At 39.3% G+C, this 25,728-nt stretch overlaps 2 protein-coding genes across 2 annotated transcripts; both read left to right on the forward strand.

The window, feature by feature from the left end:
* The first annotated feature begins 943 nt into the window (after positions 1-943).
* LOC117918459 (DUF724 domain-containing protein 6-like) lies at positions 944-20,598 on the forward strand. Its single transcript, XM_034835141.1, has 9 exons — positions 944-1,450; positions 6,431-6,847; positions 9,334-9,816; positions 10,346-10,454; positions 10,532-10,746; positions 18,083-18,431; positions 18,519-18,878; positions 19,331-19,495; positions 19,567-20,598. The coding sequence occupies exons 1-9, from the start codon at positions 1,007-1,009 to the stop codon at positions 20,250-20,252; spliced, it is 3,228 nt and encodes a 1,075-aa protein (XP_034691032.1). The 5' UTR covers positions 944-1,006; the 3' UTR covers positions 20,253-20,598.
* A 234-nt stretch (positions 20,599-20,832) lies between these two features.
* LOC117918460 (protein AGENET DOMAIN (AGD)-CONTAINING P1-like) lies at positions 20,833-24,977 on the forward strand. Its single transcript, XM_034835142.1, has 3 exons — positions 20,833-21,481; positions 24,102-24,152; positions 24,611-24,977. The coding sequence occupies exon 1, from the start codon at positions 21,036-21,038 to the stop codon at positions 21,477-21,479; it is 444 nt and encodes a 147-aa protein (XP_034691033.1). The 5' UTR covers positions 20,833-21,035; the 3' UTR covers positions 21,480-21,481; positions 24,102-24,152; positions 24,611-24,977.
* Positions 24,978-25,728: the final 751 nt, after the last annotated feature.

The following is a 25,728-nucleotide window of genomic DNA, read 5'->3' on the forward strand; positions in this document are numbered from 1 at the left end:
GATTGGTAAAGACATTAAATAACGTCACAATCATTATAAATATGGTTATATACAATAAAAATTGAAAAGCAAACAAAACCCAGAAAGGTGTTTTTCTTTTTATGTTATTATTTTCTTCTTTATTGAAAATAACTAATAATAATAATAAAATAAATGAATAAATTTAAGCTAAATTCCAATTTGGTTCAATTTATGCAAAAAAATAGGATAATCACTCATTTTTCATAACATGCCTTTATTTTCATTTCCATGATGAAAATCAAAAAACTTTAAAGGAAATGTTTTAATTACGAGTCATTGACACAAACTTTGATTATAGAGGAGGATTTTTGTTAAGAAAAAAAATTGGAGTGATAAGTGATAGTTTTGAAATCTTTTTCGTCACTACTGACTTTCATAAATGAACCTTTCATTTGTAGGAAAAATAAGATTCTTTTTTATAATAGTGACAAATAGGGTTAGTCCATTTGAGCATTGGAGTCCGATCTTAACAAATTTATTTATTAAGATAAAATTATTTAAAAAATACTTGGTAAACAATAAAAAATAACATTATTAAAATTTAACATATATTAAAGTCAATATCATTTTAGTTATAGTTCCACAGTAATTGATGTGGTGATCTTTAATTGTGTCTAAAATCTTATCATTTGTTCAAATTAAGTTATAAGTCCGTCCACATAATTCATAACGTCCAAAAAAGGTCAAAAACGGTTTGTAAAAAGCTAAAGTATGTAAATTTTTTGAGCTTTATTAAAGAAAAGATAAATTAGGTAGATTTTTTCGGTTTTGTTTTTTTTGCTTTGAAAAACAAAAAAACAAAAAAAATGGTAACGTTTCGAACTAGAAAGTCCGAAATGGAAAAAATAACTGCGGAAAGGGGCACCAAACACTCCCGCGCCTTCATGCCCAAAAAAAAAGGGGGGGAAATCACTAAAAGATCTACGAAATCTCACGTGCTGACCGCAAAAAACCCTAGGGTTTTTGGAATAGAAAGGGGTGAGAAATGGAGAGTGGAACCGAGATTTTCAGTAAAGGTTCACTCGTGGAAGTCAGTAGCGACGAAGACGGCTTCAAAGGCGCATGGTATGTGGCCACGATTCTAGAGTCACCGCCCAAGTCCGCCTCCAAGAAGAGGTCCAGGGCTTTGGTTGAGTACCAGGACCTTCTGGCTGACGACGTTGGCTCCAAGCCGCTCACGGAGGTGGTCGACACTTCCTTCCTCAGGCCCCTACCGCCGCCGGAGGCAGACACCAACTTTTGCGCAAACGACATCGTTGATGCGTTTTACAGGGATGGGTGGTGGACTGGCGTGATCACTAGGATTTCTGAGGATTCGAAGTACACCGTTTTCTTCCAGAACCCTCCCGACGAGATCCAGTTTGACCGGTCCGATTTGCGGGTGCATAAGGAGTGGGTGGACGGCAAGTGGATTAGGCCCGAAAAGCAGGTATCATTTGTTGTTCATCTGTTGGATTTTGGGGTGTTTGGGGGATTAGGGTTTTATGTTTTGTGATCACCCCGGGGACGTCGTTGTTTTAATGGGTATTTTTTGGCGTTCGATAGTTTAGTTGAGCGTATACGGAATATATTTTTTAATTTTCTTAGCTTTTGCTCCGCTTAATCTTGTTATGGACTCTTTTGATTCAATTAATACAATTTCATTTAACTACATTTCCATGTAATGATCATCTTAAATGCGGCTCTTTTCTTGATATTAGATCTATTTATTCATTTTGTATCTAATATTGCGCTCTGGTTTCTGGAGAAGGTGATGGTTTTGATTGCATTTTACTGTAAATGGAATGACTTTCAGGCTTTAGGGTTTTAGAGATTTAAGACTTTTATGATGAATGGAAAAGGTCGTTGTTTGATGGGATTATTTGTGAGTTCAATAATTAAGTGTAGCACATTTGTTTTTTGTTTTTGTTTTTGTTTTTGAAAATTTCTCTAGTATCAACTATGCTTAATGTCATTATGGTCCAGTTTGATTTAATTATTTATATGTCCTTGGACATTGTTTTGAAATGCTATTTGTTTCTTAGCTTTATGCAAATTGAATGGTTTTATTACTTTTATTGGAATCAAATTTTTTTTTAGGGTTCTGGTGTTTTAGGATCTTGTGATCAATGGGGAAAAGTTGTTTCTGTGAGCATTATCTGCTGGTTTGATATTATTGTGATGCTGATATAGTATATTCTTAACTTTCACCAGTTCTAGCTCTGGTTAAACTTGTTATTGACTGTTTGTTTTAATCATATTTATTTCCGAATTATCTTCTTCAATGCTTTTTTAGTTTGACCTATTTAATTACTGCATGCTTCTGTGACCATTGAAATTGAATTGTTTGATTGCATTTTGATGGAAATGGGAATTTTTTTTAAAGGGTGTTGAGATTTTAGGGGTTTTTGGTCAGTGGTAATTGAAATAATCTAGTTAAGCATCTAGGGCATGTTTGTAATTTTCTGAAGCATTAACTTTGTTTAGTCTTATAAAGGACGCTTTGGGTTTAATTACTTTTAATGTGAATTGTCTTTTTCAGTGTTTTTTTCTTCTCAATTTTTTATCTGTTGTGTGTTTTGGTGTTTGACGGAAGAAATTGAACTGTTGGTTTCAGTTTTAGTGGAAACTGAATGGCTTTTAAAGTTTTGAGGTTTTAGGGTTTCTAATTGGTTAATGGAGAAAAGTTTACCCATAAAAAAAAATGATTAATGTAGAAAAGTTATTTACATGGGTGTTGTTTGTAGGTGCAATAACTTAGTGAACATATGTGTTATGCCCTTTCATTCTTATCATCAATGACAACAAAAATGTGATAGAAATAGAAGTTTAATATTAGTGTAGCATTTTTCCCTTATAAAAAAAAAACAAAAAAAATTGTGTGGCATTTTTCTGGAAAAATATGGTAAGATTTGACAGCTAATAAAACAAAAAAGTTACTTCACGAATCGCACTCAAATCCTACTTGCCTACTTGGCCAAAAAAGACAAAAACAATCTAGAACCTCCCATTTGCTTAACCTAAAAAAAACCCTAGGGTTTTAGAAATCAATGTGTGGAGTGATAGCGATAATGGAGAGTGGCGCTGAGATTTTTAGGCAAGGCTCATTGGTTGAAGTCAGAATCAATAAAGATGGCTGCAGAGGCTCTTGGTATGTGGCAAAAATTATCATGGCGGAGAAATCTAGGGCATTGGTGGAGTATCAAGACCTTTTGGATGGCAAGGATGGATCAAGGCGGTTGAGAGAGGTGGTGGATACTTTGTTCCTCAGGCCGCTTCCACCATTAGAGACCAATGCATCGTTTGGGGAATATGATATTGTTGATACATTTTACCATGATGGTTGGTGCACTGGGGTGATCATATGCATTAAGGACTCAAAATATACTGTTTTCTTCTCAAACAACGAGATCCAGGTCAATCGATCAGATTTGCGATTGCACAAAGAGTGGGTCAATGGCAAGTGGGTACAACCTAGAAAGGAGGTATCTTTGTTCTTGATATGGATTTGTAGTCTTTTAGGGCTTTGAGCTTGATGAAAAAAAAAGTTGTCGTTGTTGTTGTTTTTTTTCAGTACTTTTTTGAGGATTCAATGATTTAGTGAATCAAATAGGATATATTTTTACTTTCTAGGTCTGAAAAATGGTTAATCTTGTTATGGATTCATTTCATATAAACTGTTTTGTTCACTACCATTCTGTTCTTCGTGATTGCATTTATTGGAAGTTGAATGGCTTCTTTTTAGGGTTTTGGGGTCATATACGTCTTAATTATATTTATATGTAAATTGGCTTGAATCCATTTTAATGAAAATTGAAGAGTTTTTAGGGTTTTAGGTTTAGAATTGTGATCAATGGTAAAAGGTTATTGTCTTCATGGGTTTATTTGCAGGTTCAATAATTTAGTGAAAGACATGAGGTTAACTTGGCTTAATCTTGTTATGGGCTCTCTTGATTTAATTTTATTTCCATATGAATTGTGTTCTTTAATGTTGTTCTTTTTCCCAGGTTTGTAGTGTTCAGTTCTTGTAAGGAATATTAAATGGATTTTTGGGGTTTTGGAATTTTCTTCAGTGTTGTTCTTTCTCCCAGGTTTTTAGTATTCAGTTCTTTTAAAGGAAATTGAATGGATTTTTGGGATTTTGGAGTTTTAGGGTTTTTAAGGCTTTGTGATAATGGAAAAATTTGTTGTTTCCATCAGTCTTATTGCATGTTCAATAATTTAGTAGTGAAACATATACCATATGCTCTTATTTTGACTTCAACTTTGATTCTTGTTATTTAACCATATTTCCTTGTGAATTGTCTTTTTCAATATAGCATATTGAGATTAGGGAAAATTCAAAGGGACTTTCTTTGGGGAGGTGGGGCTTTGGAGAAAAAGCTTCATTTGGTTAGTTGGTCGATTGTTTGCATAGATAAGAGTAAGAGAAAAGGAGGGGGGGAGGGTCGGGAATTAGAAGTCTCTCTCTCGTTTGAATCAAGCCCTTCTTGGTAAGTGGTGTTGGATATACGTTTCTAATGAGGATTTTTTTGGAAGCAAATTATCGAGGGAAAGTATGGGAAGGAAGGAGTGGGTTGGCAGCCTTGTGAAGTTAAGGGTGGTTGTAGGGTTGGTGTTTGGAAAGGTATCAAGGAGGGGTGGGATCTCTTCTTCAATAGAATCTCTTTTGAAGTGGGTAATGGCAGAAGGGTAATGTTTTGGATGGACAAATAGTGTGGGGAGGAGCCCTTGTGCACGTCTTTCCTTTCTTTGTATGCTTTGGCTCTATCAAAGGAGGCTTGGGTGGTGGATTTTTAGGATGATACAAGAGGAATGAAACATTGGTCCCCGCGCTTCACTAGGCATTTTAATGACTGGGAGTTGGACATTGTTGAGACTTTATTCTCCATGCTGAGGCAGAGTTTGGTTAGGAGGGACGATAGCAACAAGGTGGTTTGGAAAGATGATAAAAAAGGATTGTTTTCTATCAAATCTTTTTATGATGTTCTAGATGTGGGAGGGCGGTCATCTTTCCAAAGAACATTATTTGGAATCTGTGGGTACCATCCAAAATTAGTTCTTTTGCAAGGGAACCTATTGGGGAAGAGTTCTAACTTTAGATAATCTCCAGAAGAGAGAGCGACCCTTGGTGAATAAATGTTATCTATGGAAGCAGGAGAGGGAGTCCATTGATCATGTACTTTTTCATTGCTCTAAAGCAAGGATTCTATGGCACCTATTGTTTTCCTTGTTTAAGGTGGCATGAGTGATCCCTTCTTTAGTGAGAGTTTTGCTCTTAAGTTGGAAAGGCTCCTTTGTAGGGAAGAAAAGGAAAAAGGTGTGGTATGCTGCTCCCCTTTGCATTTTTTTGGACAATTTGGAGGGAACGGAATGAGAGATCTTTTGAAGATAAGGAACAAAATGATCAATGGCTAAAACTCTTGTTTCTTTGTAATATCTTTTCTTGAGTTAGCTTGTACACAAGGGAAGACTCATTGCCCCCTTATTTGATTTTGTAGAGTAGGTGGGGTCTCGTTAAGGCTTGGGTATTTTTTGTGCTCTTTTTCAAGGGCTTCCTTTAGGTTCTCCTTGTACACGTCCTATGTACGTTGGTGTATTTTGCTTCTTTTTATAATTTACTGAAACATTCCTTTACCCATCAAAAAACTATTCCCCTAACTCCTCATCTACAGCTTATTGCAGCCTTCATTGGAAATTGAATGGGTCTGTTATGTATTACACAGCATTTCAAGGATAATCTCATTGTCCCAAAAGGGACCAAGCAACACTGTTAAGAATCCTTTTTTTTTTTTGTATTTAGGTTCTCTAGAAAAAAGATGAAATGGAAGGGCTTGAACCTAGTGTTATTCATGTAAACTAGGCACATTTATTAAGAGTGTTAGAGAATAAAATATTGCAAATGAGCAATAGCAGCTTGATCCATGAACTCCTTTGAATGTAATTGCCTTTTTAAGGATATTTGTGACAAGTGATATGCTAACAATGACAGTAATACACACCATATTTTGTGCAAACTAGCAAAATCCTGCATGGCACCCATCAGTTGATGTGTAAATTTGTGCAAAACAGAAATGATGGTTACTGATTCTAAATCTCTGTTGGTGGTTTTCTTTGTTCCTCTTCTACCAATTGTAAATACTGTTGTGTATTGCTGGGTGTGTGTTTTTATTTCTTAATGTAATATGCTTTTTTTTTTTTTTGATAAGTAAGTGCAAATTGTATAAAAATGCCAAAAGGGGCACACCGAAAGCTTTGCAATCAGCATTTGAGGACTGCAACTTTTTGCTTGTGCTTTTTTATCTGAGGACTGCAACTTTCATATACAAGGCCTCTGAAATTTTATGGTGATTTTGTTAGTTTCAAACAGTCTATCAAGCTTCCAATAACCTTCAGCTTGCAAGGCTGATGTGTCTTTAACTCTTGACAGAGAACGACAGGATTGATTTTTAGCCCAGGAGCAGCAGTAGAAGTGACCCTTAATGAACAAAGTTCACGTGATGCTTGGTTCCCTGCAATTGTTTGTCGAGAAATTGGGCTAGGCTCATATGTAATACAGTGCCAGAGCTTAAAAAATAGTGGTGAAGGTGGGGTTCTGGATGTAACTGTAGATAACCTTCATATTCGACCGTCTCCTCCACGTTTGGAGGGCAGAAAATTCGGCCTCTTGGAGAAAGTGGACGCATTTTATGATTATGGTTGGTGGAATGGAATAGTTACGAAAGTTCTTACGGGTAGGAGGTATGTTGTCTTCTTCAAGCATACAAACATGGAAAAGGAGTTCATTCACTCGGACCTGAGGCCCCACATGGAGTGGGTTGATGGAAAATGGGTTGGTGCTACACAGGTACGACTAATGGGATGGTCTTGACCTGTTCTATATTTTCTTTTATTTCTGTTTGCCTTGTTTCCCTGAAGCTTGTGCATACACTTGGGACTTGCAGTCCCTTACTAATGTTTTCATGCCATTTTCAAATTATACATGGAGAAATACTCTTGCTATGGGACTGGACATCAAAACACTGCCCTTCCTATCCGGGATGCGCATGTGGCATACATCATGCATAGCATTATAGAAGGCATGATTGGATGCTCTGGTCGTCCATTTCCCTTACTGTTTTTCAAAAAAGTAGTGCAAATGGTAAAAAATAACTGTTTTAGGTAAATGTTCACGTATCTGATTAAATTCACTAGACAATGTTAGTACCTTTGTGGATGCACATTTGGATTTTATGGTCCTCAGGTTTAAGTTATTTATATGGTTTATTTAGAAAAGATTTCTGGAGCATATAAAGCTTTTGAGGTCACATTCAGGTAAGTTCCGAGGCATAAAATTCTTTGCAGTTATACTGCCAGGGGTGTTTATTGTTTTCTGATCTCATTTTTAACGTGGTTGTGCTTTATGTCAGTAAATATTTTTAACTTTTTTTTTTTAACCATTGTTTGTAAAAGTAGGTATAAATGCTATTTTTAAAACTAATTATGTTATATTTGCCTCTCTCTCTCTCTCTCTCACACACACACACACATACACATATATATATAACACATCAAAGTAAAAGATACAACTCTAGGTGGCAAAAAAATCCCCTACGAAGGTCTCTGGATGTGGAACCCTTTGCTTAAGCAAAAGATCCACTTTGTGGTTGGCCATCCTAGGAATCCAAGAGAACATCTCAAAGTTCTAACAATGTCGGTGGATTTGCACTACCATGAGTTTGATGTCCATGGACCTTGCTTTGCTTGAGATATCCATGCTATCAAGAATTCTGGGTTCTCCTTTACCATAAGAATGTCAGAACCTGCAATACTTAATCCTTCAAATAAAGAAATTATCTCAGCTTCAAAGTGATTTCTTAATTTGTTCATTAACTACTTTCATTATTTTATTGCATAATGATATAATAAAAGTGACAATGATTTTTATTTGTGATTAATTGTTCTAATTCGACACAAATTTGAAAGATACAATGCATGTGCCAAATCAGGGGTATTTATAGGTAGGGACATTTGCAAACTTAATAGAATCTTTAATGAATAGATATATGTAGCATTAATGAATGCATTAGCATGTAGGAGAGCAACTAGCAATGAGGTAATCTTGCAGCACCTGGGTGGTATTGGCTACTAGCTTCTTCATCTCAATCTTCTGTTATGTTCAGAAACTCACTTTTCCACCAAGTTATCATAGGACATTTGATAATTAGGATAATGACTTGTCACACAAACTACATTAGTTCATGGTTTGCAAGAAAAGTGATCCAAACTGATTATTCTATTAAGCAATTGGTACAAAGAGAGAGAGAGAGAGAGAGAGGACCAATTCAGAAGCAGGCCTATACAACCTACCTTGAAGGATGAGAGTGTCTCATTGGTTTTTCTGTGGATGTTGTGGCCGCTACCATGGTAATACTGCCTTCTGACATGAATTTTTATTGTTTTATTTCGAGATTATATTTAAGATTTGACCCGTTATTCTTACTTGCCAAATGCATGTTTGATCTTTTTTATGATGGGTTAATTTTACTTACCTCCCCTGATGTTTGGGCTAAATACACTTTTTTTTTTATAGGTATGTTTGGGCTAAATACACTTGGCAACTATTAGTTTGAAATTTCGTCAAATACCTCCCTTACCCTTTTCATTTGTTAATTTCATTTACCTCTCCTTTGACTCAAAGTAAGGGAGGTATTTGGCATGTTTGATCTTATTTATGATGGGTTAATTTCACTTTCCTCTTCTGATGTTTGGGCTAAATGCACTTGGCAACTATGAGTTTGAAATTTCGTCAAATACCTCCTTTACCCTTCTCATTTGTTAATTTCATTTACCTCTCCTTTGACTCAAAGTAAGGGAGGTATTGAATGAAATTTCAAACTAATGGTGACAAATTATATTTAGTCCAAACCTCAGGGAGGTGAATGAATTGAACCTGTCCACAATCAAGTTTAATTATTAAATTCTTGCTGCATTTTCTTGTCCTACCTATTTTTGTTTTTATATTTTGCAGATAGAATTTACTAATACGTCTCCTATAATAATATAGATTTATTTTTTTCATTGATGTTCTTCTCTCTAAAATTCAATTAATGACTGAAGAAGCTATAAAAACACAGTGAATTTTTTGAACCATATCATATGATATCCATATTAGTTAATGGTTGAGATGCATAAGTGACAAATTGGGGAATTAACACGCTTTGAGGGTATTTTGATAATTGTATGATGCATTTATTATAGAAAGTTTAATTTGATTTAAAACTGTAGAAGCCCAAAATCAAATACAGATTTAGCTCACCTCTGAATGACTTATGTAATGGGCTTCTGTTTCAGGAAGTTTTAGGTACGACATATTCTGATGAACAGTTAGGGCTTGTCCTCAACAATTCAAACAACACATCTGTGGGCATGCAACTTGAAAGTTCAGGCACTGTAATAGATGATGCTGGAGATAAGATATCTCATTCTACAAGTTTTGAGAAGGACCGGTTGGAGCAACCTGCTCCATACCTTGAAAATTCAACTTCTTCCGTTGTGACTTCAAACAGGAAGAAAGTGAAGGAGACAACATCTGGTGATGATGCTACACCTTCATGGCCATCAAAGAAATTAAAAGAGGGAAATGTTGGAGATGCCCTGATATCTCATGCAGCAGGTCAGTCAAGGATGGCACCAATTGAAACATTGATTCAGGAAGTGCCATGTGGTTTTGCCAACCCAACCACAGGAGGAACTGGTTCTAATCAAACAGAGCAACCTGTGGCTGGCAATCAATCTTCTACAAAAACTGGTAGCGCTTCTCAGGGAATGAAAGTCGTGAGTAAAATTTGACCTCTTCAACCTTTCATTAAACAGATGGCCTTCTGTCGTTTCACATTTGATCAAGAAAAACAAGATTGGCATAATAGACCCATTGAACAAAGGGTAGCATATCAAGAATAAGAGTGTGGTGGATCTCTGATGACCTTTGTGTTTAGGGATCTAACTCAACTTCTTATCCTGTTATATATCTTAGATTTTGTTTCTGATCTTCTAATATTCATTTGCAATGGTCACTTTACAAGGTTTGCCAAAGCAGATTTTGAGCTTAAGTTTTACAACATAGGGAACAGCCTCAAACCTCTTCAATTTCCCGATGAGTTGCACTTGATCTGTCGCTACAAGTTTATATGAGGACTTGCTCTGTCTGTTTGTTTTGTTGATTGGCCATACAAATCAACAATCTATAATTTCTTTGATTGGAAATGAGTAAATTCTTACTGTGCTACATTGCTACACTTTCTCACTCTGGTTATTTAGCCGTGGCCCACTTATCCTGATTAAAATGTTGTTTTTATTCATGCAGGGAAATGAACAAAAAAGTAGTGGACTAGGCAATCAAACATCAAATTCAGTAAAAAGGAAGGGAAGACCTCCAAAATCGCAAGTTAAAATTGCACAACCTTTTCCAGCTGGTAATATGTGCTTTAATTTATTTGTCATCGATGAGATAGGTCAATTTCAAAGAGCAAATGTCCATAATTCTTTTCAGGTGAGGAGGTTAATACAGTTCAGAATGCTGAAGGAACTGTAGAAAAGAAGTATACAACAAATAATGTTGACATGGATATGGCTGTAGGATTACCATCTAATGCTGAGGAGGGCACACTAACTGAAAATCCTTCTGACTATCCTAATGAGGAATCTTTGAAGGTTATGAGGGATCAGAAAAGGCATTTTGATGCTACAGCAAGACACAAGAGCAAGGTAAGGAATACAATGAGAGTGATCCATTTACTGGGCCAAAAAGGCATTACAAATGGAAAAAAAAAGGGTTTGTGGGGGGTGGGGTATGCATGTACCTATAGCACAGAAAGAAAAACAGCCAAAATATGTTGTTGAAATTGAGAAATGTGTTTTACTAGAAACAGATATATGGTTATTAACTAGATAGATAGCAGATAACTATTTTAGCCTTCTATGGCAATTCATTTGGCACTTGGCTTTGATTTGCCTGTTTTGGTGTATCTGGAGGGAGTGCAACCAAAGGACTTTCAAAGCTAAAGAATTGTCAGATTAAAGTTTGAAGGAACTCTTCATTCGATCGCTATTAGAGTGGTCCAGGCAGGAGTCTTTGGAATTGGAGAACCCCTCTGTTTTGAATTTCTTAGATGCTCTTTATTATGGCTAGCTTTGCTCTTTTTTGTCTTAATTGGTGCTTGCTTTGGCATTTTCTGTGTATACTGCCTGTATACGTGGGGTGCAGCCCCCTCTTTTTTTGGCATTTCTTAATACATGCTTTTGTTGTCTATAAAAACACCTGTGTCATGAAGAAATTTGTGTTTATTTTGAAGTCAACATGTTGGACACTATGTATATATAGAGTAGAGTAGCCTTCCTGTGTACCAATGGTGGCTGTGCTTTCCAACTAAATCTCCTGGGAATCTGTCCCTGAAATCTGAATGCCATCATTTGCTTTCAGCAATAAAAGTGGCCTGAAAAGGGAATTCCTCAACTATTCGATTTTTGGGTAACTTTATGTTTACCCTTAAGAGTGGCTCTTCTTTGGAATGAGTGCTTCATGTTTACTCTAATAAGGGCATTAGCGCATCCGTTTTCTTTCATATTGAGCTCTGTTATCTCAATCTTCAACATTCCAAAGCTAATTCAAAAGCTATACTCGACCGACAATGGCTCCATAGGTGAATTGTTGTTTCTAATATAAAAAAGAACATGTTGGACATCGTGTATGAATGTCAATCATTGATGTTTTGTATAGTTATGTATTTGTTTTTTTTTTGATAAGTAAACAAGATATGCATTAGAAAAGGCTAAACACCACAAAGCATACAGGGAGTATACAAGACGGCTACAGCCTCAAAAAAGAAAAAAGGACCAAAAAGAACTACCTCCCCTCAAGTGGAAGCTATCCACTCCAAGAAACCTATAAGGGAGAAAGACTCCTCACCTAAATACACTTTGGCCCAATTCCATAAGTTACAGACAAAAGGATTCTTTAATCTCTGAATATTCAACGCACCCCCCCTTAAAGGCTAACCTATTCCTCTCCTTCCAGACCGTCCAAAAAATACACAACGGAATGGATTTCCAAATCTTTTTCCTTTTCTTCCCTACAAATGAACCCCTCCAGGAGATTAAAGTCTCCTTTACAGCTTCTGGGAGGACCCACTTAATATCTATCAATCCAAAAATAATATCCCAAAGGACTCTAGTCACTATACGGTGTAAAAGAATATGATTTACATTCTCTTCTTCACAACCACACAAGAAACAACAATTTGGAAGTTGCACCCCTCTTATCTGGAGCCTATCCAGAGTGAGCATCTTCCCCCACGTAGCCTCCCAAGCAAAAAAGCAAACTTTAGTTGGCACCCTATCCACCCATATTCTCTTTGCGGGAAACACTGTATCATTAGGCTTGTCCAACAGCCTGTAAGCTTCTTTAACCCTGAAAAGACCATTTCTTCCTTGCCTCCATTTAACAGAGTCATCCTCCAGGGAAGGCCTATGACCCCTCAAAGTATGGAGCAAATCACCAACCATATCCATCTCCCAGTCATTGAAGTCCCTCACAAAAACAAGATTCCAATCTCCTTGGCCCGAATCTTGGTCCCACATCTCCTCAATCGTGGTGTCTCTATGCACGGCAAGGACAAAAAGATGGTTGAAACATTGGGACAACGGAGTATCAATGCACCAACTATCTTTCCAAATTTGATTTTGGAACCCTTCCCAACTAGAAAAGCCAAATTCTCCCAGCACCATTCAGATTATTTCATAATCTCCTTTCAGACCCCTACTCCAGCCGCCCCATTAGCCTTCTTAGACCTCCAGCCATATTCCTCTTGCCCATATTTCGTAGAAATCACTTGTTTCCAAAGGTTATCCTTTTCACAAGCAAACCTCCAAGTCCACTTGCCCAGCAAGGCTCTATTCAGAGTGGCTATTCTCCTTAATCCTAGCCCTCCATTGAGTTTTTCTGTACAGATCACATCCCATTTAACTAGATGAACTTTTCCCTCCAAGTTTCCACCCCCCCATAGGAAATCTCTTTGGGTTTTCTCCACTCTTTTAGCAACGGACTTGGGCATATGGAAGATAGACATTTGGTAAATTGGCATACTAGCCAAGGTACCTTTTATGAGAGTGATCCTCCCCCTTTTGGAGATGTATTGTCTTTTACAAAGCGCAAGTCTCCTCCTGACCCTCTCTTCCACTCCATCCCACATAGAAGAAGCCCTATTGGGGACCCCTAAAGGGAGACCCAAATAGTGGGAGGGCAGAGATCCCACCCTGCACCCAAGCTCAGCTGCCAGCTCAAGAATCTCCTCCACTTCTCCAACTGGGATGATTTCGCTTTTGGCTAGATTAATTTGAAGACCCGAAGCCGCTTCAAACCAAAAGAGAATCCAGCTTAGATGAGAAATTTGCTCTTTGTTCGCCTCACAAAACACAATTGTATCATTAGCAAAAAATAGGTGAAAGATATTCAATGAAGTTCTACTACCACCCCGGATGTTGCACCCTGATAGATATCCCCCCTCCACCGCTCTCTTGATAAGAACGTCCAGAATCTCCATTCCCATAACAAAGAGGTAAGGGGATAGAGGATCCCCTTGAAGCCCTCTAGTGCTAGGGAAAAACCCAGCTGGCACTCCATTAACAAGAATAGAGAATTTAGTAGAAGACACACAACTCCACATCCATCCCACCCACTTGGTCCCAAAGCCCATTTTTTGAAGGACCTTCATTAAGAAATTCCAATTGATGCTGTCATATGCTTTTTCTATATCCAATTTGCAAATAATGCCCTTTTCTTTTCTCTTTTGCCACGAATCTATCACCTCATTAGCAATTAAGGACGCATCTAGAATTTGTCTTCCCATTACAAAGGCATTCTGAGCACTAGAGACCACCTTACCAATCACTTTTTTGAGCCTATTAGCTAAGACTTTAGCCAAAAGTTTATAGAGCCCCCCCAACAGGCTAATAGGTCTAAAGTCTCCCAGATCCTCCGCCCTGCTTTTCGTAGGTATCAACACCAAAAAAGTATTGTTGAGGCTCCTAACAAAGGAATTATGCTCATGAAATTCTTTAAACATCTCCATAATCTCCTCTTTGGTAAAATCTCATGCGTTTTGCCAAAAGGCTACAGTAAAACCATTTGGGCCTGGGGTTTTATCCCCATTCATCTCCATCAACGCCGAGTGAATCTCAATCTCTGCAAATGGGATTTCCAGACTCTCTGCTTCTTGCTGGCTGATGCAACCCACCTGAATGCTACCAATATCCGCCTGCCAAACCATATCTTCAGAAAACATCTGCTGAAACGAATTCACAACTCCTTCTCTCACCTCCTGCTCCTCTACCAGCCACTCCCCATTAACCTTAATTCTGCCCATAGCGTTGTTTCTTCGGTGAGCACTTGCCATTCTATGGAAGAACCCCGTGTTTCTATCCCCCTCCCTTAACCAAATCTCCCTTGAGTGCTGTCTCCAATGGGCTTCCTCCAACAGGACCCATTTCTTAAAGGAGTCTTTAGCTTCCTTTTTTAAATCAGCTTCCTCCACAGTCAAATTTCTCTCACTTTCCACCCAATCCCAACAGTCTACTTGTTCTAAGGTTGCAGCTTTATTGGTCTCCAGCCTCCCAAAAACCTCTTTGTTCCAAACTTTCAGTTTCTTTTTAATTTCCTTCATTTTAACAGCCAATCTGTAGCTAGCGTTGCCCCTAACTTCTATCCTCTGCCACCATGTTCTCACAATGTCTTTAAACCCCTCAACCTTCAGCCACATATTTTCGAATCTAAACGGGGTTGGGCCTCTTCTAATACCACCCCCCTCTAACACGATTGGGAAATGATTAGAAATTGGCCGAGACAACCTGATCTAAGTGACTCCACTAAACTGATTTAACCAGCTAGGGGAAACTAAAAATCTGTCTAGTCTCGCCCACGCCTGATTGTTAAGCCCCCCATTCTAGGTGAACTCTCCCCCCTGAAGATGCAGGTCCACCAGCTCTAGATCATCCACAGTCTCTGCAAATCTCCTCATGGCTGAACTGATTCTTCTTCGGCTGCTCCTTTCTTGTTGAAACAGAATGACATTGAAATCCCCACCAAGGCACCAGGGATCATCCCAAAGACCTCTTATCGCCCCAAATTCCTCCCACATACCCTCCCTTTCCACTTTAGTAAGAGGACCATACACTCCCGTAAAAACCCAAGTAGCCCCATTTTCTATAGTCTTGAATCCACAAGACAATGTAAAATGGCCCTCCTCCCAATCCAAAATATCCAAGACCCTCTTGTCCCAACATATCAAAATGCCACCCGCAGCCCCCTCCGCATTTAGGGCTCTCCAATCTATAAATCTCCCCGTGCCCAAGCTTCTCACAATACCTTCCGACATCTCCTGAATCTTGGTTTCCTGAATACACATTAGATCCACCCTCTGGCTCCTTATATAGTTCTTAATAATTTTCCTCTTAGAGCTGTCATTAGCTCTCCTCGCATTCCAACTTATAATCTTCAGCTTCATTGGGCAACTATCAACTGATTCCCTTTGCCCTATGAAGGACCTTTTTGCTTATTCCCCCCCTCATAATTGACAGAGCATTCCAGCCTCTTTAGTTCCCTTTCAAATTTGGACTTCTCCAAGAGTTCTTTGCTGTGAATCTTCTCCCTCTTTCTGATTTTAGTCAGAAAATTTAATATCTCCCTTTCCAGCCCCTCCGTAGAGAAACCCAAAAATTGGTTAAATTTTGCTAAGCTACAGTCCTCCCATAGTTCCTCTTTCTCATTTTCTGTGTCTTGAGGTCCTGAAGCATCAACATTCCCTTCCTTGCCCCTAGCCTTGCCTCTGTATTTGTTGGCCTCTCCCAACTTCCAGGATCCATCCTCATTCTCAACATTCCCCTCAGAGACTGTTAACCAAGTTGACTTATCCCCCCATAATTCCTCCTCTATTCCCCCTGGGTGATCGAAAGACTCCCCCTCTAGAGCCCGATCAGAATTAGAAGAGAGAGAAAGAAATGTCCCCATAACCCGCTTTCCTTTAGGATGGGAATTCAGGACATACCTCTTAGCTTCTTCTTCAAGCACGCGGTCAGTCATGGAGAAGCCTTCATCCCTCTGTTCCCTTCTAATCTCTACTGGCACCCAGCTCATCAGAGGATCCTCTGGAGTGGGTCCTTTTCTGGAGATAAAACGGCCCAAAAAACCAGCCTTCTCTTGGGAAGCAATTGGGCCATCCCTTTCCAAACCTTCCATTTCAACAAAAGGATGGCAGCCCAGATTAGCAACCCAATTAGATGGGCCTGCCTTTGACTCACCAGCCACCTTTGTTTTATCTTTTAACTTTCGGCCCAAAAGCCCATCTAACTTAGCCAGCCCACCATCCTTCTCCTGCTCTTTAAGACTCATATTTGGGCCATATGAGGGTGACCCAGCCATTTTTCCATCTGAATAAGCCCAGTCCCTAGACATCGGGCCATGGATCTGGTCCCCGGGCTCTAAACCCGGCCCATTCTCCTACAAAAACCTCCCATCATCTGGCAGGTGCAGTCCCTCGGTTCCCGCTTCTATCAAATCCTTCCCCACGCGCTTCTCCGCGCGTGAAAACGTGTCACCCTTGAGCTCGGTTCTCCTACTAATTTCCGTCGCAGGGAAAATCCTTCTCACCATCGGCCTAACCTCCCACCACAGCGCCAAAGAGTAAACCTCCTCCTCTACCTGAATTTCTAGCACACTCGGTCTAAAATCGCCTCTTAGTTTGACTCCTAGCCCATTGAATCTCCTCCATCGACCTTGTCCGCTCATCAATTTCAACAAATCCCCCACATTCATCCCCTATTTTCTTCAGTATCACTGGGCTCCATAACGAAATTGGCAGACCGAAAATTTTAACCCAGGCTTCCTGAACCATCTCCTCCTCTACCCAACAACCCGTCTTTGGATTCCAGAGATCCAACCCTAAGTTGACTCCTCCCATCACTCTGCTCCCCGATGAGACCACTCGGTGAGCCTCTCTTATATCTTCAAACTCCAACAAAACCCTACCTCGTTCCAACTTGGCCAGCCCTAGCTTGCTTTTTAGGCCCTAAGAACTCGCCCAAAGACTCCCCAGCCTCTCCAGATTTTCTTCTTCCTTTTTGTTGGACTTCCAGCTCGCGACGAGGCAGTGTTCCAGCTTCTGTAAGTTTCCAGCCATCTCCTCCCTCGAGACCTTCATCTTGATTGCATTTGTGCCTTTCCGATTTGTACTCTTGACTGCTTCTGCGTATGATTTCGCCGGAGTAGTTTTTCCGCCGGCCCTTACTTCCTGCAAATCCATTCTTCTTCCAGCCAGCTTTTCCATTTGACAAATCATCTCCGCCATAGCCGTCCATCCTCTTTTGTCCCTCCTACCTCTCGGTAAGAAGATGCAAAACCTTTTTCGTTCCAGGTCCACAACCCCCAACCTTAAGAAGCCACCCGCTCTGTTGAAACCCTGAGCCAAAGTGAACCGCTTGCCTCTTTCTCTCCACTCCTTTTCCCATCTCCCTTCTTGTTCGTCACGTATACAATGGATTAACCCCTCCTTGAAAAGCCCTAAACTTTCTAGCCCTAATCGAACCCATGTCGAGACCCCCCGCTTCTTCTCCACGATGAGGATCTGACATCTTCCTTTCCTTTCATCCAAGGCAAGCTCGAAAGTCTTGGATTCCACCGTGAAGCTTCGCTTTCGACTCGCCTCGCCGGTCTCATCGTCGTCGCCGTCGCACGCGCCTTCACTCTCCCTCACGCCCCCTCTCTCTCTCTCGCCCTCTCTCTCTCTCTCTCCCATCGCTACCAGAACTATATGATATCAGGGTTCATAATTATGTATTTGTTGGAAGGCAGTTTTTCAAGATTGTTCAGAAGATTCCATCAATAGTTTTATAATATTTATTATTAATTGTCATTGTAATTCAATTTTGATTGGTCATGCTACTTGGTGGTGACTACACCGTGGGTGGACTCTATAATAATTTTTCCTCTTTAATTCTTGCTTTTTATTTAATCCAATTTTATTGAGCATGAAGATTGTTTTTCATTGTGTAGGAGATAGGGGAAAAGGAAGAAGGCACGGTGAGTACTCCATTGAAGAGGAGAGGAAGGCCACCTAAGAAACTGGAGAATAGAAACCCAGAAGCTTCATCGGAAGGAAGAGCTCCTAGAGCATCATTTAAAAGCAGCCCGAAAGCTTCATCAGCTGGAAGAGGCCCCAAATTACCTGTTAAAAGAAGCCCCAGGACTTCAATGAGGGAGCCTAAATTGAAACGCCAAAGGGCTTCCGCTGTAGGAACCAAAATAAAAGGCCCCAAAGCTACATCTGAAGGATCTAACTTAAATAACCAAATGGAGTTGGAGGCAGGCCTTGATTTAAATAGCCTATATGCTTCAGCAGCAGGTATTTTATGACTTGAAGCCGCATTGATTTTGTATGCATTTATAATTTTATATTCTTAGAGATGCTAACATGCGGCATGATTTTTAGGTAGGGATGACAATGAAGTTGGAGGGGGTGCCTATGAAATGGCCATAAAAGATTGTATGATGAATGAGGTTGAATTACCTATGAGCACAGTGGTCGAGTCTTCAGCTAAGAGGGGTTCACAAACTGAAATTCCTGTTCGACATTCAAGGGGGGCATATAGGAAACGTACCATAAATCAGAAGCTTCTTGGTAGTAGGCAGAAGAATGTAGAAGTCATCAAAATTAGAACGCCTCGAACAAGAAAACAAAAGCTTCCGGATGAATCAGTTGGGCAAGCATTAAGCAAGCAATTGGTGAAGAGTTCATCGAAGAGGGGAAGAAGACGAAGCATAAACATAAATTCTGCGCCTCCAACTCAAGGTATGAAAATGTCTTTCTACTGTACAGGTTAGAGTTGCAGTTAAACATGCTCTCCTGTTCCTACTAGATATATTCTATAGAAACAAATAAAGCCTTAGAGTCTGTTTGGTTGTGTGATTTAAAAATTATTTTTGTTTTTAAAAATAGAATACTGTTTTTAATAATCTCTAACACTGTATGGCTATTGTTCTCGAGAAATAATTTTTAAAAACAAAGTGAAATAGAGAATAATTTTTAGAGAACAAGAATGAATTGTTTTCACCATATTTTAAAAACAAAAAAAAAAATATGGGCCAGTTTGGCCATGTTTTCTGAAACTTGTTTTTAAAAACTGTTTTTAAGTTAAAGAATGAAAAATAGTTTTTAAAAATAAGTTTTAGAAAACATGGCCAAATTGGCCCTTAGCTTCAATTTGTCATTCCATTGTTAATATTTGTCCTAGCATTTCACAGGCTCTCAAGATGCGCTTGGAGAGAAAACAGCTCCACTTGCGGAGATAGACAGCAAAACAAAACAGGTTGAAATGGCTGTCTCTGGAGTGCACAGTGTGCCTGATGATCAACCTCTGAAAATGTGGTTTGAGGGAATGCACAGTCCAGGCGTGGCAGATAATTCAAGTAAGCTAGTGTGACTGTATAATATTACTCCCTGTTTCAATTTATTTGCTTATATTTAATACTCTGCACAGAACTCTCCCCTGGTCAGACTGTGAACCAGTGGAATGAGGCAAGGGAAAGACCTAGTGAAGTAACACAATCTCCTAGAATTGATCCCACTGGAGAAATTATGCTGGACCTGAATCAAAGCCTCCCCTTTGTGAAAAGCTCCCCAATTTGGAACACACTTGAGACTCTGGAAGTATTCCAGAGGATGCCACAGAAACCACATTTTCGTCCACTGGAAAATTGTAAAGAGGAACGTCGGGAAGGCTTAGCCATTGGTAATATGGTGACCTTCTCCACCTTGATAGAGAAGGTAGCCAAACTCAGATTTGATGATCCTAGAAGCATCTTTGGTAGCAGCTTGGAAGCACTAGTGGAGCTGGAAATGCATGGTTTTGACACCAAGCCAGTGCAGAGTCGCATAAATGAGCTGGTCTTCATTAAAGATCAGCAAGAACAGCTGAAGGGCAGGACCAAAGAAGTCGAAAATCAGATTGTGGAGCACACTCATGAGAAGACGAAAATTGACGAAGAAATATATGAGATAGACAAGAAGATGATTGAGCTACAAGAGAAGCGTGCACTGGCTGTGTCGAACAAGGAGAGCAAGGATTCAGAAATTGCAGCACTGCTGTCGAGTGTGGATGCCATGAATGAAAGCATCCAGAGTGCGAGGCAGGATTTTGAGAGGGTAGCTACTTCCCCATGGTAAATGGCAACCCTCGACTCTCGACAGAGCTGATGTTGCAAGTAACACATCTCACTAGTAGTGCTAGTCCACAGCTGTTTTGGTGCATGAAACTAGATGTAGCCCATTAGAGTATCTTTATTCATGGTTGACATAGATGTTTTTCATTTGTAGATGCTTGCTTTGTTGCTTTTGTTTATTTGTTTTGCTTTCTAAACTAAGCTCTGTTAAAGGTCCTCCATTTTCTTCCTTTGTTGAATCAACCCTCCTGTACCATGTGTACAAATTTCGTTAAATATTCAATCCTCATCCTCTCACCCTATGCTTAATTGAATGGCGGATTCTGATTTTATTTAATTAGATTGTTTTAACCCCAGCGATTATGAGTAGACAATCTTTGGGCTTCATTTTATTTTATTTTTAAAATCTGCAGTTTTCAAATTATGTAAGGCCAATTAGATTTTTCATTTAAAAAAAAAAAAAAAAAAAAACCATCCAAAATGATGATGAGCTGTACAAATGTTTGGCATAAAAATATTACCAGAATTATTACAAATTTAATATTACTGTGAAGTTTATGAAAGAAATGTTTATTTCATTTATTTTTCGGAGGGGGAGCATTTACTGTGGGAGGGGTGTTAAAAGTCATTTTCCCTTTTGGGTGGCAGAAAATGGAAGTTGAGATGCGAACTTGCGTGACGCCGTTATCCGTACGAGAATCAGAGGCCCTGTTCTCCAGCCAATAATATAAGCCCACGTGTCCACTCACAGTCGCCACTTCCTCATTTCTCCGACGCCGGCCCGACCATGGTCACGGAGGCGGAGGGGTTGAAGAAGGGAGAGAAGGTGGAGGTGAGCAGCGAAGAAGAAGGACTGCGAGGATCGTGGTACACGGCGACCGTGCTTCGGCCGGTTACGAAGAAGACGAAGAAAATCTACGTGGAGTATCATACGCTGATGTCGGAGGAGGACGACTCTAAGCCGCTGAGAGAGTCGGTGGACGCGATTCTAGTGCGGCCGTACCCGCCGCGGGAGGTGGGCCGGCGCTTCAAGCTCATGGAGGAAGTGGACGCCTTCTACAGCGACGGGTGGTGGGAGGGAGTGGTGACGCAGGTTCTGGAGAATTCGAGGTACTCAGTGTTCTTCAGGACTTCGAGGGAGCAGATCGACTTTCACCAGGTGGATCTGCGGCTGCATCGAGAGTGGGTGAGGGGAAATTGGGTGCCACCGCTGGAGGAATCTCAGTCGTGAAGGTTGTTTCTGTGTATCTTGTTTGCTTTTTCTGTTTGGTTACTGAGAAACTGACGATCGAGTAATGTTACATAACCGAGCAGCTTTGCCGGTTTCATTCTCCGACCAGACTCATAGCGCAAAGATAGATAGCGTGAATGCCCCTGATTTTGCCAAAAGTTACTTCAAGGCCATTGCGAGTGGAAGAAGCAAATCGGTCCTCTAAATTTGAAGAGAAATGCTAAAATAAATCAAGCTCCTCCGTTTTGCTTCTCCGCACACTCAGTGGCATGGTACTTGGATTTCTGCAAAATTAAAGGCGTTTCCCCATTGGATCTGCTGGGAGAAGCACTTCAGCAGCTGTGGGTGATGATGATTACAACTACTAAAATTTAAGTCTGTTGTTTTGGTTTGGTAAGGATGGGGATCGGGGTCTATTTTATTGCATTTGGTTGAGCCATCGACTATGAGATTTCACATCTTTTGTTTCTTTTATTTATTTATTGTATTCTTTTTTTGACACTGTTTGGCTGCTAAGCACGCCGAGGAAAGGAAAATAATGAACTAATTAGTTGCATTAGGCTCTAGGGAAGGGAAATAATGGAACTGTGCAACTCAAAATCATATCATTGTTTCTATTTCACTATGTTTTCTTCGTCTGCAACCAAATGGAGCAAGATACTAGAACTAAATCAAATGTGAAGAATTATTTGTAAATTGGAGGGAAAATTTTGGCCAATAGAATGAAAAATATCTTCAGGAAGGTGGTGTAAGATTTCCATAATGCTTTTGTTGAAGGAAGACAGATTTGGAATGCTGCTCTGATAGCAAGTAAGGCAGTTGATTCAAGAAAGGGGAGTGCTAGAGCAGGTTTAGCATGTAAATTGGACATAGTGAGGGCTTATGATCATGTGAAATGGAACTTTCTGCTATAGACTTGGTCAAAAATGGATGAGAGAGATTGATCACTGCATTCCTACTGAGTTTTCTGTGGCACGCCCAAGGGCATTTTTCAAAGCTATGGATGCTTGAAGCAAGGTATGCACTCTCTCATTTTTAGTGTGGGTATGGAAGCCCGAAGTTTGTTTTCTTTTAAGAGCTAGGGAGGTGGATTTCACTTTTAAGGTTGGGAGAAGGGAAGGGGTAGGGGTATCATCTCCTGCTTGCAGATGATACCCTTTTCTACTATGAGGCTTGTGAGGAGCAAGTACCCTTATTTGTTTTGAGCTTGTGTCTGGTTTGAAAGTCAATTTGTAGAAAAGTGAGAACATCCTGGTGGGGTGAGGTGGAGTGGGTGGACCTTCCCTTGGGCGCTTCTTTCAATTATTGGTCACTGTGGGACTTGGTGGAGGAGCAGCTTAAGAGGAGATTGACTTAGAATGTGGGCAACTTTTTGTTGTATCAAGTGAGCACTGGAACTGGGAATTAGAAGTCCTTTTGCTTTAAATAAAGACTTCCTTGGCAAGTTGTTGTGGAGATTCACAACCGAGACAGAAAGGTTCTAGAGGCAGGCCACTCAAGTTTGTTTGAGAAGCTAAAGGCCATCAAAGGTGCTTGGCAGGATTTTAGGCAAAGAACCTCAGTTTTGGTTAGGGATGGGCTTAGAACCAAGTTTTAGGTGGAGATGTGGATTGGGGAGAGCTCCTTGACAGAGGGATTTACTTCTTTATAACCTTAACTACAGCAAAAAAAATAAAAAAATGCAAGAGCAGCAGATCATTGAGTCTTTGCATTTAAAGGTCTTTTCAAAATTAGGAATTAGGGTGTATGGCTGGTTTTATAGGTGTATTGAATCAGTGAAGCTCCAAGAAGAGAGAATGGATGGATTTGTAAGGGGAGGTGTAAGGGAGGGTGGTTCTGGCTAAGTCTTATTAATTAACCACCGTAAGCTCAGAAGGTTTGGGCTTCAAGAGCTCCTCTAAGAGGATGTTTTTTAAGTAGAGAGTTGTGTTTGAGAAGATTTTACCATAGACCAATTAATGAGAAAGGGATGACCCTTGGCAAATGGTGCAGTCTGTACTAAATGTGTTAGGATACAACTATACATCCTCATCCATTGTAATAAAGTTGCAGTATTGTGGGATGTTTTATTATTTTTTTGAGATCTATTGGATTCTTCCAAGGGTGATCAAGAACTTCTAATAAGTTGGCATGTGAGAGGTTTCAACAAATGGAGGTTGGTGTGGAGATTGAGGTCTCTTTGCTTGTTTGGTACCCATGGAAAGAGCAGAGTAGCAGAGTTTTTTGTGAAGAGGAGCTGTCCGGTCAGAGATTTAAAGAGACATTTCTGAGTTCTCTTGTGGGATGGGCTAGAGCCCCTTTAGGGTTGGAGTGCAGCTCTCTTGTGGGTTTTATTGATGGTTTAGGTTATGGGGTCTGTGGACCTTGTATTTTTGGTCTGGAAACAGATAATAAACAATACGAATAGTGAACTAACAGTTAAATTAATTGCTGAGGCTCCTTGCTTAGCTAATCAAGTGGCAGGTCTTTTAGCAAAGTTGCGCCAAGCATTTGATTCATTTTCTGAGGAATTTTTATCCTTTGTGAATCATATTGAGCAATTTTTTGGATTATATTTTTTATTCCATCTTCTGCTGTGCAGTTAATTTTGGCTTAAAGGCTTACCTTCCTTTCTCTTATCAGATTTCATGCAGCAGACTATGTTCTCAGTGGAAGCTCTTCTCATCCTTCTTTGTACGTACTATTTCATTGCAATGACATAGTTTGTTTTCTATTTTAAATAAATGAGGCAACTGTTATTTTGAAAATGAGAATGGTTATCGGAGGATTTAACATTAAATATTTTGGCTGTGTTTATTCATACGACACTTATATGGTACAGCAGTAGATTCATGCAAGGTTTAATTCATGTTTGGCAGTTCTGCTTGTGTCTGTTCTTCTTGTATTCTGTCTACACAAGTAGAACTTGATGATATCACACTTGCTTATGGGAAGAGCTAACACACACACACACACACACACACATATATGTGGGAATATTTTGTTTATTATAATTGTTCTTATTCAAACAAGAAGGCTTGCTTTATGTAGAAGGTATTTTAAGAATTAAACACACACTAGAAATCAGTCAACTAGTTCTCAAATTGAATTATTTCTTTTCTTAGTTTATCTCATCATAGCTACCAATCCAGGTTGCGATGGATAAAGCTGCCATTTTTGCTGCGGATAGTTTTTCATGGAGGGAGGACTTCTGCCGCAACATTACATGTTTCTTTAACAGCTCTAACTTGATCTCTGTGAGGACCTACTTTGGTAGGTTTTACCTTAGTGTGGTTACTTTTCAAGTTCATGAAGCAAAAGATGTGGAAAACCTGGTGTATTGCCCCTCAAAATCTTGATTTAGTTTCTAGTTCTCAGCCTTTTATGTACTTCCTGTAAAAGAGTAAGCATCTTTGATTGGGTATATACTTGGTATCCACCCATATCAGTATTTCGATTCCGATGTGGTACTAAATTTTGTTTTTTGGAAAATGCGAAGTTGTTTGCGCACTGCTTGAATAGTTGGGATTGGTTGTGTTGCATGATTGGCTTATTCCTTGACCTTTTATGTACTGATTTGTGTCTCTACCCGCCCTTGGTGCTGTGCTTGGACTGGGTGCCAGTGCCTACTTACAAGTTACACCTTTAATACCAAAATGACAAAATGTGGTAGAGAAATGGTGGTTCAGAATATGATTTTAATTTCGTGATGCAGACGTGCGTTTCTCCATGTTTCTTTTCTCATCAATTCATCTAGCTAACGCTACCTGTCATCCAAGACCCTACTAATTTCAGATGGGGGAAGTGTAGAATACAAGAGAATATAGCTTCACAAATGATCAGATTTATCTGAGTTATACGTGGCCTCCCTAAATGGTGGTCAAACGCTTGTGGTACATGATTACCATATTTAATGATAAATTTTTTATAGAAATTTATTTCGGAAATCTGTTATTTATTTTGGTATTTTTAGGTTTCTAGAGTGTTCGAAGTATAACAATTGTAAGTAAAATTAAATCTTGATAATTTAATAGCTTAAGATCAAGGAAAATCTATTAATCAAGTGACTATTAATTAATATAAATCACTAATTTATCAATATATTGCCTATTTTTTCAAAATATTGTATCTAATATTTTTTTTTTATTATAATCAAGTGAATTGATATTTCATCTTGACCTAAATATTCTCTATATATTTTGTTTAAATAAGTTTAATTTTGAATAATTCCTGGTTGTAATATGAGAACATCGTACCAAAACATAAAAAT

This window comes from Vitis riparia, chromosome 7 (assembly GCF_004353265.1).
Source record: "Vitis riparia cultivar Riparia Gloire de Montpellier isolate 1030 chromosome 7, EGFV_Vit.rip_1.0, whole genome shotgun sequence".
Classification (NCBI taxonomy): domain Eukaryota; kingdom Viridiplantae; phylum Streptophyta; class Magnoliopsida; order Vitales; family Vitaceae; genus Vitis; species Vitis riparia.